This window comes from Lepidochelys kempii, chromosome 8 (assembly GCF_965140285.1).
Source record: "Lepidochelys kempii isolate rLepKem1 chromosome 8, rLepKem1.hap1, whole genome shotgun sequence".
In the NCBI taxonomy this organism is placed as follows: Eukaryota; Metazoa; Chordata; order Testudines; family Cheloniidae; genus Lepidochelys; species Lepidochelys kempii.
Window position 1 is genome coordinate 76,687,400 of NC_136387.1, and position 13,566 is coordinate 76,700,965.

The window sequence follows — 13,566 nt, forward strand, 5'->3', positions numbered from 1 at the left end:
CTGAATGAGGGCACATGTATCGAAGCATGGCAGGTTTTATTTTTTGTTGAAAAATCCTCCAGGAATTTTTATATATTTATTACGCTGAGTATGAACATATTAAGTTATGAAAATATTGAAATGCTTACCTATGTACAGCAATTAAAGAGATATGGTCATAACATATTTGACCCAAAATTTAAGTAATTAAAAATAATCTTTTATAAAACCCAACAGCAATGAAAACTTTTCTATGAATGCTTTTAAAATATAAAGCTTTGAACAAGGTTTCTAGATAGCATTATAATGCTATTTTGCAACCCAAACACTGCAACATCATGCTAATGCAAAGATGGAAACGGACTTTAAATAGACTGGCAACTCTATTTTATTTCCCAAGTTGTTAAAAATATAAGTAAGTAAGTAGATCAACACTGAAAGCTAAATTAGATTTTTTGAGTTTTCAATTTAATAGTAAAATTTAAAATTAAGACTCTCTGTTGAAGGGACAATCTCAGCTTACTAAACATCATATAACTAAAACAAAGATAAGGAAAACACCAGCATGCTTTTTTTTTTTTTTTTAAAATTACAGTGACTAGTGAAACTACTAGTTTGTTGAAAAAACATTAAGAAATCTAATTTTGTTCCTGCACACTGAACTCAGAAGTTAAATATATGCATAATTTAAAATCTCAATCTTTTGTAATTTAAACATATCTGGATTTGCTGAAGAAGATGGTCTTTTACACAAGTGGGTATGAGGCCTTCAGGCTGCTTCCCAATCCCTACCCTCTCTGCAGCAACACAATAATGTCTGAATCAACAGTACATGGAAATCCAAGAAGACACCCTCCCCCTTCTGGAGTTAGAATTTTCATATTGATGCAATCAAATTCATTGAAAACTTGTAGACTCTCAGACTTTTGCCAGAAGGACCATCTTGATTATTTAGTCTGACCTCTTGCACATTGCAGACCACAGAACCTCATCCACCCACTCTTGTATCTACTACCCAAGATCCATAAACCTGGAAATCCTGGGCGCCCCATCATCTCAGGCATTGGCACCCTGACAGCAGGATTGTCTGGCTATGTAGACTCCCCCCTCAGGCCCTACGCTACCAGCACTCTCAGCTACCTTGGAGACACCACTGACTTCCTGAGGAAACTACAATCCATCGGTGATCTTCCTGATAACACCATCCTGGCCACTATGTATGTGGAAGCCCTCTACATCAACATTCCACACAAAGATGGACTACAAGCAGTCAAGAACACTATCCCCGATAATGTCACGGCTAACCTGATGGCTGAACTTTGTGACTTTGTCCTTACCCATAACTATTTTACATTTGGGGACAATGTATACCTTCAGATCAGCGGCACTGCTATAGGTACCCGCATGGCCCCACAGTATGCCAACATTTTTATGGCTGATTTAGAACAATGCTTCCTCAGCTCTCGTCCCCTAACGCCCCTACTCTACTTACGCTATATTGATGACATCTTCATCATCTGGACCCATGGAAAAGAAGCCCTTGAGGAATTCCACCATGATTTCAACAATTTCCATCCCACCATCAACCTCAGCCTGGTCCAGTCCACACAAGAGATCCACTTCCTGGACACTACAGTGCTAATAAACAATGGTCACATAAACACCACCCTATACCGGAAACCTACAGACCGCTATTCCTACCTACATGCCTCCAGCTTTCACCCTGACCACACCACATGATCCATCGTCTACAGCCAAGCTCTGCGATACAACCGCATTTGCTCCAACCCCTCAGACAGAGACAAACACCTACAAGACCTCTATCAAGCATTCTTACAACTACAATACCCACCTGCGGAAGTGAAGAAACAGACCGATAGAGCCAGAAGAGTTCCCAGAAGTCACCTACTACAGGACAGGCCTAACAAAGAAAATAACTGAACGCCACTAGCCGTCACCTTCAGCCCCCAACTAAAACCCCTCCAATGCATTATTAAGGATCTACAACCTATCCTGAAGGATGACCCAACACTCTCACAAACCTTGGGAGACAGGCCAGTCCTTGCCTACAGACAGCCCCCCAACCTGAAGCAAATACTCACCAGCAACCACATACCACACAACAGAACCACTAAACCAGGAACCTATCCTTGCAACAAAGCCCGTTGCCAACTGTGCCCTCATATCTATTCAGGGGACACCATCACAGGGCCTAATAACATCAGCCACACTATCAGAGGCTCGTTCACCTGCACATCCACCAATGTGATATGTGCCAGCAATGCCCCTCTGCCATGTACATTGGTCAAACTGGACAGTCTCTACGTAAAAGAGTAAATGGACACAAATCAGATGTCAAGAACTATAACATTCATAAACCAGTCGGAGAACACTTCAATCTCCCTGGTCACGCGATTACAGACATGAAAGTCGCTATTTTACAACAAAAAAACTTCAAATCCAGACTCCAGCGAGAAACTGCTGAATTGGAATTCATTTGCAAATTGGATACAATTAACTTAGGCTTGAATTAGAGACTGGGAGTGGCTTAGTCATTATGCAAGGTAGCCTATTTCCCCTTGTTTTTTCCTAACCCCCCCAGACGTTCTTGTTAAACCCTGGATTTGTGCTGGAAATGGCCCACCTTGATTATCATACACAATGTAAGGAGAGTGGTCACTTTGGATAAGCTATTACCAGCAGGAGAGTGAGTTTGTGTGTGTGTGTGGGGGGGGGTGAGAAAACCTGGGTTTGCATTGGAAATGGCCCACCTTGATTGTCATACACATTGTAAGGAAGTGGTCACTTTAGATAAGCTATTACCAGCAGGAGAGTGGGGTGGGAGGAGGTATTTTTTCATGCTTTGTGTGTATATAATAAGATCTTCTAAACTTTCCACAGTATGCATCCGATGAAGTGAGCTGTAGCTCACCAAAGCTTATGCTCAAATAAATTGGTTAGTCTCTAAGGTCCCACAAGTACTCCTTTTCTTTTTGCGAATACAGACTAACACAGCTGTTACTCTGAAACGACTCTTGCAATAGTTACTGAAGTCCTCAAATCATGATTTAAAGACTTCAAGTTACAGAGAATCCATCATTTACTCTAGTTTAAACCTGCAAGTGACCCATGCCCCCTGCTGCAGAGGAAGGCAAAAACCTCCCAGGATCTCGGGATATCTGACCCTGGTGAAATTCCTTCCCAACCTGAAATATGGCAGTCAGTTAGACCCTGTGCATTTTGGGAAGACCCAAACAGCCAGACATCTGATAAATAATTCTCTGTAGTAACTCAGAGCCCTCCCCATCTAGAGTCTCATCACTAGCCTTTGGGGATATTTGCTACTAGCACTCCCAGATCGGCTATGTGCAATTGTAGGCAGTCCCATACCCTCCATACTCCAAACTCAGTCTTGAAGCCAGTTAGGTTTTTTGCCCCACACTGCTCCATTTTAAAGACAACCCTAGGTGCTCAGGATATTTCTTCAGAGGCCAAAAATGTGGACAGATTTTAAAGTGTCTGATGACATGAAAATCTTTAGCATTTAACACATTTCATGTCATAAAAGCATTTTTCCTTTAAATGAAGATTTAGATTCTTTTCTTGCAGTGTATCAAGGGATGTCACCAACTAATAAGTATATTAGCCTGAAAAGCCATTAACTATATTTGAATTCTACTAGTCTTCATAGGTGCTGGAACTAGGACTGCTGGAGCACCCCCTGGCTTGAAGTAGTTTCCATTATATACAGGGCTTATAGTTTGGATTCAACGGCTCTCAGCACCCCCACTATACAAATTGTTCCAGCACTCCTGCTAGTCTACAGTCCTCCACCTGCAGCTGCCATGTAATGAGGGCAGTGTGGTATGTGGTGAGCATCCGTGCTTAAGGACCCTGCTTTATTCTGCGACGTTCCAAATGGCTGTGCATAAGAAGATCTTCACAGCACCCTGCCCAGACTCTTTCTGAGACGCTCAGCCCTTAAAGGCACAGTCCCCAATACCACAGGCAGCTAGTGGTACTTGCTTCATCCTCAACCAGATGATAGCAACAAGCCAGCAATGTCAAATCTTCTCTGAGGCTGACACACCACCCTCTGGGAGCAATAAACCCCAATTAACCAAGCCATGTTGTTTGGAATCATTTTTGATTATTCAGGGAATTAATATATACCCTACTCATGAGTCTGCTCCTGTTGAGGGCAAAATATACACACGGTTATTCACAGCACTAATGCGATAGTTCAGTTTTAAAAAAAAACAAAAAAAGTAACCAATGTCCTTTGCTGCACTTCAGTGTGTCTTCCATTTTTTTTTTAATTCACTTTGTCAAGACTGCAAGATAATTAATGAAACTATCAGTAAGAAATATTTAAAAGATTAACTATTTTGCCACCTGTCTTGATATAAGATTACAATTTAAGAGAAAGGTAAAATGGTTTTAAAATCAAGGGTCAGGACATTAATTATACCCAGGGACACTGAAATCCTCAGTGCTCCAGTAAAAATTCCTAGTGAAATCACATTGATTTGGAGAAAGACTGTGCTGAATCTGTAAAAACGCCACACAGATAACCAGAGGGATTTGCAGAACTTTGTATCTCCACTTTTTGTCCAGTTGTTACATTTCTTATTTGATATAAATGTAAGACAAGAAGAATCATTCCAAGTTATTAACATTAGTGCAGCCTGGCATACAAAGAAAAGTTTGTGTTTCTTATATTAATTTTTTAAAAATTAAACTCGTAAGGCCAAACTCTGACATCAGATATACATATATAACCCCTGTGTTGCAAAGACAGAATTTGACTTCCTGTATTTGTTTTTTGTTTTTTTGCCAACAAACTTCCTCTGTTACAGTTCAGGCTAGCAGTTAAAGGTAAAGTCGTTGGGGAAAACAAAAGAAAACAGCTGGATTAGTACTTCTAATTTGGTAGTTTATTTAATAATTTAATAGACTCAAAATATCTGAATACAGTTTTATTCAACACCTGCTTTAAGCAAACAAAGTAAAATCTGGAGAGATGTATTTGAGATCTTCATTAAAAACATATGAGATCTCTTGAAAACTTTTCCTTTATGAGGTTCCACAATTCAAGATGAACAGCATCTCTGAGACACTGATTGGCTATATAGTCTTGACTTTCATAACCCACTATGCAGACATTTATTTCTGTGAATACTAACACTTAATTCCTCATATTTAGTTATTTTAATCTAGGAAAACCATTAGCACAAATAAATAGGGAACTTAGTATTTTTGTGCATTTCCATTAAGGAATATTTGAAAATTTCTCTACTTTATAAATATAGTTTTAATTTTGTTTTTTTAAACATAAATCTCGCCTTCCATGGAGCAAGTGAGACCTAGTGGATAAGGGTACAGGGCTGGGAGGAGACCTGGGTTCTATTCCCAGTTCTGCCACTGACTTGCTATTTGACCTAGGCAAGTCATTTAACTCCTCTGCACCTCAGTTTTTCCATCTGTAAAATGGAGACAATCATACAGTAACTCCTCACTTAAAGTTGTCCTAGTAAAGTAAAGTTGTTACATTGCTGATCTATTAGGGAACAAGGTCATTTAAAGTTGCGCAATGCTCCCTTATAACATCATTTGGCAGCTGCCTGCTTTGTCCACTGCTTGCAGGATTCTCTGGAAGAGCAGCCCCTCCTTGTGGGGATTAGAACCGGGGGGGGGGGGGGGGAAGGGGTGCAGCTTCGCACCTCCCCCCACATCAGCTCCCCTAAATTCCCTGTAAGATATGTGGCTCTGCAGCTGTCCAGCAGCAGTTCAGGTGGCCCTCCCCCCACTGCTGTGCTGTTTCTGCCCTGCCCTCTGCCTTGGAGCTGCTCCTGGGAGCTTCCTGCTTGCTGGGGGAGGGGGTGAGAGGGGTGCTGATATCAGGATGTGCCCCTGCTCCCCCCGACAGAAAGGAGGGAGCTTGCTGGAAGCTGTTGCTTTCTGTCTGAACTGCATGCGACGAAGTGGGTATTCACCCACGAAAGCTTATGCTCCAATACGTCTGTTAGTCTATAAGGTGCCACAGGACTCTCTGCTGCTTTTACAGATCCAGACTAACACGGCTAACCCTCTGATGTCTGAACTGGCTGATCTGCTTAAAAGGGCAATGTAAGTGAAGTGGGGTCAGCATACTTAAGGGGCAATGCACATCTCTCTCATTCATGCAGGCACCCCCCCTGCACTTTAAAAAGTCAGCACCTGTGTAGCGGTGCATGTGCTGTCAGGAGGAGGGAGTGGTGCGCTCCAGCTGGATAGCGTGGGCTCATCATCATGTTCATTTTTTGCAGGGAAGTGTTTGCAGCTACTGCCCTGCATCTATTGTGTTTTCTCCCTCCTGCCTCAGTCCATGCTGCCTTGTGGAGTGTGAGGCTACATTAACAGCAGCGTATTAACGCTTAAGCCTCAGCTGAGTACTAGTTCATCATTTAGCAGTGAGGCATTCCCTAGGAAATATTCCACCCTTTTACTCTACCACCTCAACCGAGCTTCACAATCATTCATTTGCTATGTACAATATTAAACTGTTTGTTTAGAATTGTTTAAAACTTATACTGTATATGTATATAATGTCTTTTGTCTGGTGAAAAAAATTTCCCTGGAACCTAACCCCCCCCCCATTTAAATTAATTCTTATGGGGAAATTGGATTCGCTTAACACCGTTTTGCATGAAGTCGCATTTTTCAGGAACATAACTACACCATTAAGTGAGGAGTTACTGTACTTACCCTCCTTTATAATGCACTCGATAATCTAAAGATGAAAAGTGCTAGCATTAATCTAGAGAGACCTATTTAAGGACCAGAACATTTCTTTTTTTAATTGAACTTTGTACATATCAAATATATTTAAGGAACCTCAATCACTTGTAATGCCTTATGGACATTCTATCAGGCACTACAAACACTAAAGCCTTTATATTTATATACAAATTATGTAACACCTTTACTAAATCTAGCTTAAAATTTTAGTGTGTGTGTTTTGGTCATATTTCTTAAACAGAATAGTTGTAAGATAAGCATGTAAGAATGAGATATTTCCACATACTTTTACAGACAATACAGAATAACGTGTGTATGAATCACCTGAGTTCTCAAGTTTAATAAAAATGAGTAATAAATTATACAAAACCACATACCTGTTAAAGCTGCTGGTTTGGATAGTGTACTATACTGGTTCTGTGTACATATTATACTTTGACGTGGACTTAGTGTTGGTGAAGAGACCAATGAAAGCTCCTCTATAATAATACTGCTTTTGGGATGGTTTTTAGGAAGTTCATTCAGTCTTTGTTCTAATGAATACTTTAAGAGGTCCAGCTTCTGGCTTGATTCATTAAATCTTGCTTGAGCCTTGTTCAATATAAATTAAAAAAGATTTTTAGAACAATCCACATTCTTCAAACATAGTATTTAAAATTAAATTTCATAAACTACATTAAAAAGTTACTTCTGAAAGTGCTTTTCTGTCGGTAACTTTTCCGGAGCCAAGCAATTTCATCACGTTCTTTGCACCTTCTGCTACTGCATACTCTATCCTAAAATGATGCCGCAGTTCTTCCATTCGAAGCTCAAGAGGGCTTATCACAGGTTTTGCTACAAATAAACAAAACATTTAATCTTCACTGAATACCATCTATTACTTTTGTTCTCAATATTTAGCAATTAAAACAATTTAATAGATGCAGAATGTAACAGTATAGGAAAAATAGATGCAGCTTTGTTAGACTGTAAAAGAAAAGCAGATCATAGCCACGTATGTTATAGAAGCAATAATGAAATTCAAAGTTTTGCATTTAAATAATTATGTTCTGAGCTTGATAAATCCACTAGACTGATACTAACCAAATAACTAAACTTACTAATTAGAGGATATGAAAGACCATGGTCCTCCCCCGGGAAATTAAGGGACAATGCCCTTGCAAAAAGCCAAGTCTCCCACACAGCCCCCTACCTACTGGAAAGGGTAAGATTTTGAGTTTTTCTTCTGGATTTCTGCCTCTGAACCCAAACTGGAGACTTCATCTTTCATATCACTCTCTGACAAGATGATGTCTGATCAGTTTGAAGCTCTAACTGTTGCCCTATTCCACACCACACCCCAGGTCTTGTGGCTGCTGCAAGAATGGGGGATGAGAGAGGTCTTACACCATACCTTTCCCAAATTGTTTTTGGTCAGTAACTAGTGACGCCTTCTGCTGGTGCTCAGATTTTCCAAGCAGCAGCAGAGAATTACTTGACAGTTTCACTACTGCCTCCAGAGTTCAGAAAAGTAAAGAGTGAACATGACCAGTGTTATTGATGTATGCAGTGTTGTTGTAGCCGTGTCGGTCCCAGGATATTAGAGAGACAAGGTGGGTTAGGCAATATCCTGAAGAACAGCTGTGTACTCAAAAACTTGTCTCCCTCGCCAACAGAAGTTGGTCCAATAAAATATATGACCTTACCCACCTTGTCTCTTAGTGTTACTGATACCTTCTAGTACCGTTTGGCAAATCTAGGAGCAGCAGTGGAGACACTGCAGTCCTGTCTGCATACTCAAGAAGATAACAGTGCATTGATTTAAATTTGGTAGGTTCTCTGTACATTTCTAAATCTTATGGTTGTAGTTTGACAAAATTTATGACACTTCCCAGTAAAAAGACTTCCCACTTATCACTAACAAATGGATACATCAAGCCCTGATTATCAGGCAATTTCAATAATTCACAAAATATAGATGTACAAGATTTAAAAACTAGAGATAACACACTGCTCATAATTTAACAGCATCATACTATGATAGTTCAGGGCCTTTAACTTATCTGTAAAATTTCCCTGTAGACTGAAAAATAGCAGATAAGTTCTCTTGGCCTGCAAGGGAACTTTCAAAAAAACAAACAAACAAAAAACACAGAAAACACCACACCACTAAATTCTGAGTAGTGTTTGAGCAACGAAAAGATCTGGTTTGAGACAATTTTGTGCTTTGGTTTGTAAAAACTCATAGTTTCTTCCCTGGCCTAAAATTGCCAGATGTGGGCCCAAATCCTATTTGCCTTACTCTCTTAAATGTTCCCATTAGAATTAACAGTCCTGGACTATCCACATGAGTTAGGTGGGCAGAATTGGGACCTTAACCAAACTGAACTTCTTTAAAAAAATTAAAAGGAGTACTTGTGGCACCTTAGAGACTAACCAATTTATTTGAACATAAGCTTTTGAGAGCTACAGCTCACTTCATCGGATGCATGCAGTGGAAAATGAGCTGTAGCTCAAGAAGGCTTATGCTCAAATAAATTGGTTAGTCTCTAAGGTGCCACAAGTACTCCTTTTCTTTTTGCGGATTCAGACTAACACAACTGCTACTGTGAAACCTTTAAAAAAATTAAAAGCTGTAAAATTTCAAAGAGGAATTGCTACCCACACACAGCAGCTATTTTCTCCACAGCAGAAAAAAAAAGAGCAAGAGCATATGAAATATATTAAAGGAAAAGCCAAAGTGGAAAGGACGAGGTGTGAAAAGATAATGCAAAGCAAACCACAAGCTACACATCAGGGAAAGCATTTTTTCCTTAGAAAAATCACATTCAGGTCTGAATATGTAGTGTGGCATCTCTGTTGTGCTGTGCTATTTAAGTTCATTAAAACCAAATCCTGTCTTCTATCTGACCTCCTCATCCACCAAGGTTTTCTTGCAGTCATAAATACATATTAGTACAACCCTATGTAAAATTCAAACATTAGTAAGCACATTTCTGTCTTCTCTACTTCATCACCATTATCAAAAGCCAACTCATTGGTCTGGACTGCCTGAAGAATCTGCATCCTTATGACTTCTATTTTCGTCTTGCTGTCCTGGAGCATCTGTTGAGCTGTAGCAAGGAGTTTTCGATCCTATTAAAAAAAGAAGGAAGTTTTAAAATGTAAACACTCGGGATGACAAAGAGGTGAAGACGAAACCTAGTTAACAGCAGCTGACATTTATTCCCAAAGCATGAAACGTTTAAAGTTTGCAAAGTAGATCACTAGGACCTCCTATCAAATTCACAGTCCATTTTGGTCAATTTCACGGCCAAAGGGTTTTTAAATTGGTCAATTTCATATTTTCAGATGTTTACACCTGAAATTTCAATGTTGTAACCCTGGGGGTCTCAACCCAAAAGGGGACCATGGGGGTGGGAGTCACAAAGCTATTGTAGAGGGTGGTCACAGGATTGCCACCCTCACTTCTTTGCTATGTTCACAGCTGGAAGAGGTTCCCAAAGGTGGAGGTGGGTCTGATCTCCACCTTAAGTAGCCATGCAGGGGAAGAGGAAGTCCTGTCCCTCCCCAGCCTAGTAGCTGGAGCCTGGTGAACGGTAGGAGACCCCAGCAGCGGTGTCCCCAGCCCTGTTGCTCTCCCTTCCCCCAATAGCTAAATTTCCCAGAGGAAGTCTGATTTCACGGTCCGTGCCATATTTTTCATGGCTGTGAATTTGGTAAGGCCCTACAGATCACATAATGCAGCAAACCAATTCACCAAACTACTCTAGGACGTTAATGGAAAGTAAGCTAGGGTGGAAGTATATTTTTAGTTCATGAAAACACTTCAAGCCATTCTATTGGAAATAATCTGGATAAATGTGACATTGTCTAGGAACATCAGATCTCGTAAGATCATAGTTCTATCTACCTTGCTGACCTGTTTTTACCTTATTGCTCTGATTTTCGCCCATGCCCTTACTGCTACAGATTTCTGTTTTACTTATTGGTAACACTTCTACACATGGATCCCCTCTAAATGTTTTCATACGGTACATAACTAAAAATCACTCTCACTTTAATTTAGCATGGCAGCTAGTGATACTCAGCTTTGGCCTGGCAGCCCCTCTGTCCTGACTGAAGGGCTGCCGGGCCAAGTTTCAGCGAGCGGTGTTCTGAACCAGTGTATGGGATTGCAGCGTCACACAGGTCTGGGGGCCCAGGGCAAACTTCCCCTTTTGCCCCGCACTCTGGGTGGCCCTACTCCCCACCAGTAGTATGCACTGTACACAACGTGCATACAGCTGTGGGCACCCCGGCTCCTACATGAGAGAAGATGCAGGTAATCCATGGTGTGGTAAAAGACATCACATACTTTTAACAGAAATGTACAAACGTAGCCTCAGAGTCAGACCTGAGTACTTGTTATAACGTCTGTTGTGCTTAGATATTTTAATGCCTGAATCTCCGTGAATGCAGAACATTTCTAAGCACCCGTATCAGCCCCGAAGGGGTTAAGGTGGTCCAGAAGAGAGGCCAATTAACCTTCATAGTTGCATATGGAGGGAGGCCCAGAGATTTGAAATTTGAAGTAGCAGGGGGCTACAAAGGGAAATTCTGCAGTCACTCACTGGGAGCAAAGAAGTGGGGAGAAGGAAACCCATGGGGAAAATAAGCCTTGGGATCCCAGCTGTGGAAAAAGGGCACACTGGGTTTAGTTATTTGGTTAGTATCAGTCTAGTGGATTTATCAAGCTCAGAACATGAACAAACCTTGCAGATTGGGAGGACGCCGGGGGGGGGGGCAGTAGATGTGGTATATCTTGACTTTACTAAGGCTTTTGATACTAATCTTGCATGACCTTATCATAAACAAATTAGGGGAAATACAACCTAGATGGAGCTACTGTAAGGTGGCTGCATGACTGGTGGGAAAACCACTCCCAAACAGTAATTAGTGGTTCACAGTCAAGCTGCAAGGGCATACCAAGTGGGATCCCACAGGGATCAGTTCTCGGTCAGGTTCTGCTCTATCTTCATCAGTAATTTAGATAATGGCATAGAGAGTACACTTATAAAGTTTGCAGATGACACCAAGCTGGGAGGGTTGAAAGTGCTTTGGAGGATAAGACTAAAATTCAAAATCACCTGGACAAATGAGAGAAATTGTCTGCAGTAAATAGGATGAAATTCAGTAAGGACAAAGGCAATGTACTCTACTTAGGAAGGAGCAATCAGTTGCACACATGCAAAATGGAAAATGACAGCGTAGGGAGGAATACTGCAGAAAGTGATCTGAGGGTCATAAGATAAACAGGAGTTAACAGTATAACACTGTTGCAAAAAAAGCAAACATCATTCTGGGATGTATTAGCAGGAGTATAGTAGGCAAGACACAAGAAGGAATTCTTCCACTCTATCTCACACTGATTAGACTTCAACTGGAGTACTGTGTCCAGTTCTGAGTGCCACATTTCAGAAAAGATGTGGACAAATTGGAGAAAGTCCAGAGAAGAGCAACAGAAATTATTAAAGGTCTAGAAAATATGACCTATGAGGGAACATTGAAAAAATTGGGTTTGTTTAATCTGGAGAAGAGAAGACTGAGGGGGGACATGACAATAGTTTTCAAGTACATAAAAGATTGTTACAAGCAGAAGGAATAAAATTTTGTCTCCTTAACCTCTGAGGATAGGACAAGAAGCAATGGGCTTAAATTTCAGCAAGGGCAGTTTAGGTTGGACATTAGGAAAAACTTCCTAACCGTCAGGGTGGTTAAGCACTGGAATAAACTGCCTAGGGAGACTGAACAATCTCTGTCATTGGAGATTTTTAAGAGCAGGTTAGATAAACACCTGTCAGGGTTGGTCTAGATAATACTTGGTCCTGCCTTGAGTGCCGGGGACTGGACTAGAAGACCTATCAAGGCCCCTTGCAGTCCTAGGATTCCTTCCACTCAAACAGAATTGGAGTAAAATGAAAAGGATGATTTAGTCTGTATATTAAACGGCTGGAGCGCCACAAACTGCTTTTCAAAGACCTGCTGGATCACTGGGAGCTGGTCGAATTTGCTAGTCCTTCTCTCCCCATCATGTCCCCTCCCCCCAATCCCAGCCATTTCAGTTGCATCACTTGCAGGTACTTGGGTTCTTTTAAATTTTTTATTTGATACCTTAACCGTAGTCCAGATTTTTATGCGTACAGGTTAAAGCAGTTCAGCTGTTTTAGTCACAACTGAGAACTGTGCAGCAGACAAAATGGATACGTGGCATATCATTTTATATTTGTTGCAGAAACCATTGGGGACAGTGTTTCAGAAGAAGCATCTTCCCTTTCCTAACCCCGCCACCATACATGAAACTGGACTGATTTAAACATTTATCAATTAGCAAGTAAAAGATTCAGTGACTGATTATAATTGCCTGCTTCAGCTTAAAGGACCCCGGGCTATGAGAGGCCACACTGGTGCATTTCTGATGATGATTAAAGGCTAAGATTTTGTCATGGGTATTTTTAGTAAAAGTCACAGGACAGGTCATGGGCAATGAAGAAAAATTTACAGAAGCCTGGTCACCTGTACCTGACTTTTATTAAAAATATCCATGATAAAATGGAATGGGGCTGGGCAACTGTGAGCTCTGGGAGGCCCCCAGCACCCGTGAGGGCTCAGAGCTCCAGGATCCCCCTCCATCCACGGCTTGGAACTGCAGGGGTCCCCCTGGGGCCCTGCGGGGATGCCCTTGCCCTGCCGTGGTAGCCAAGAAGCTGAGGAGTAACTCCTCACCACCCATGGCGGCTCAGAGCTTAAGCGGCGGGGTACCTCACAGCTCCCTGCCGCTGCAAGAGG

The 13,566-nt window shown here is 41.3% G+C and overlaps 1 protein-coding gene across 8 annotated transcripts in view; it reads right to left on the reverse strand.

The window, feature by feature from the left end:
* Nucleotides 1–13,566, reverse strand: part of PKN2 (protein kinase N2) — a 136,166-nt gene that overhangs the window by 45,530 nt on the left and 77,070 nt on the right. For all 8 annotated transcript variants that reach the window (XM_073357145.2, XM_073357144.2, XM_073357141.2 and 5 more), the window contains exons 4-6: nucleotides 9,756–9,873; nucleotides 7,448–7,593; nucleotides 7,137–7,350 (exon numbers count right to left, since the gene is read on the reverse strand). In XM_073357145.2, coding sequence (XP_073213246.2) covers nucleotides 7,137–7,350; nucleotides 7,448–7,593; nucleotides 9,756–9,873 — 478 coding nt within the window. The remainder of the gene's footprint in view (nucleotides 1–7,136; nucleotides 7,351–7,447; nucleotides 7,594–9,755; nucleotides 9,874–13,566) is intronic.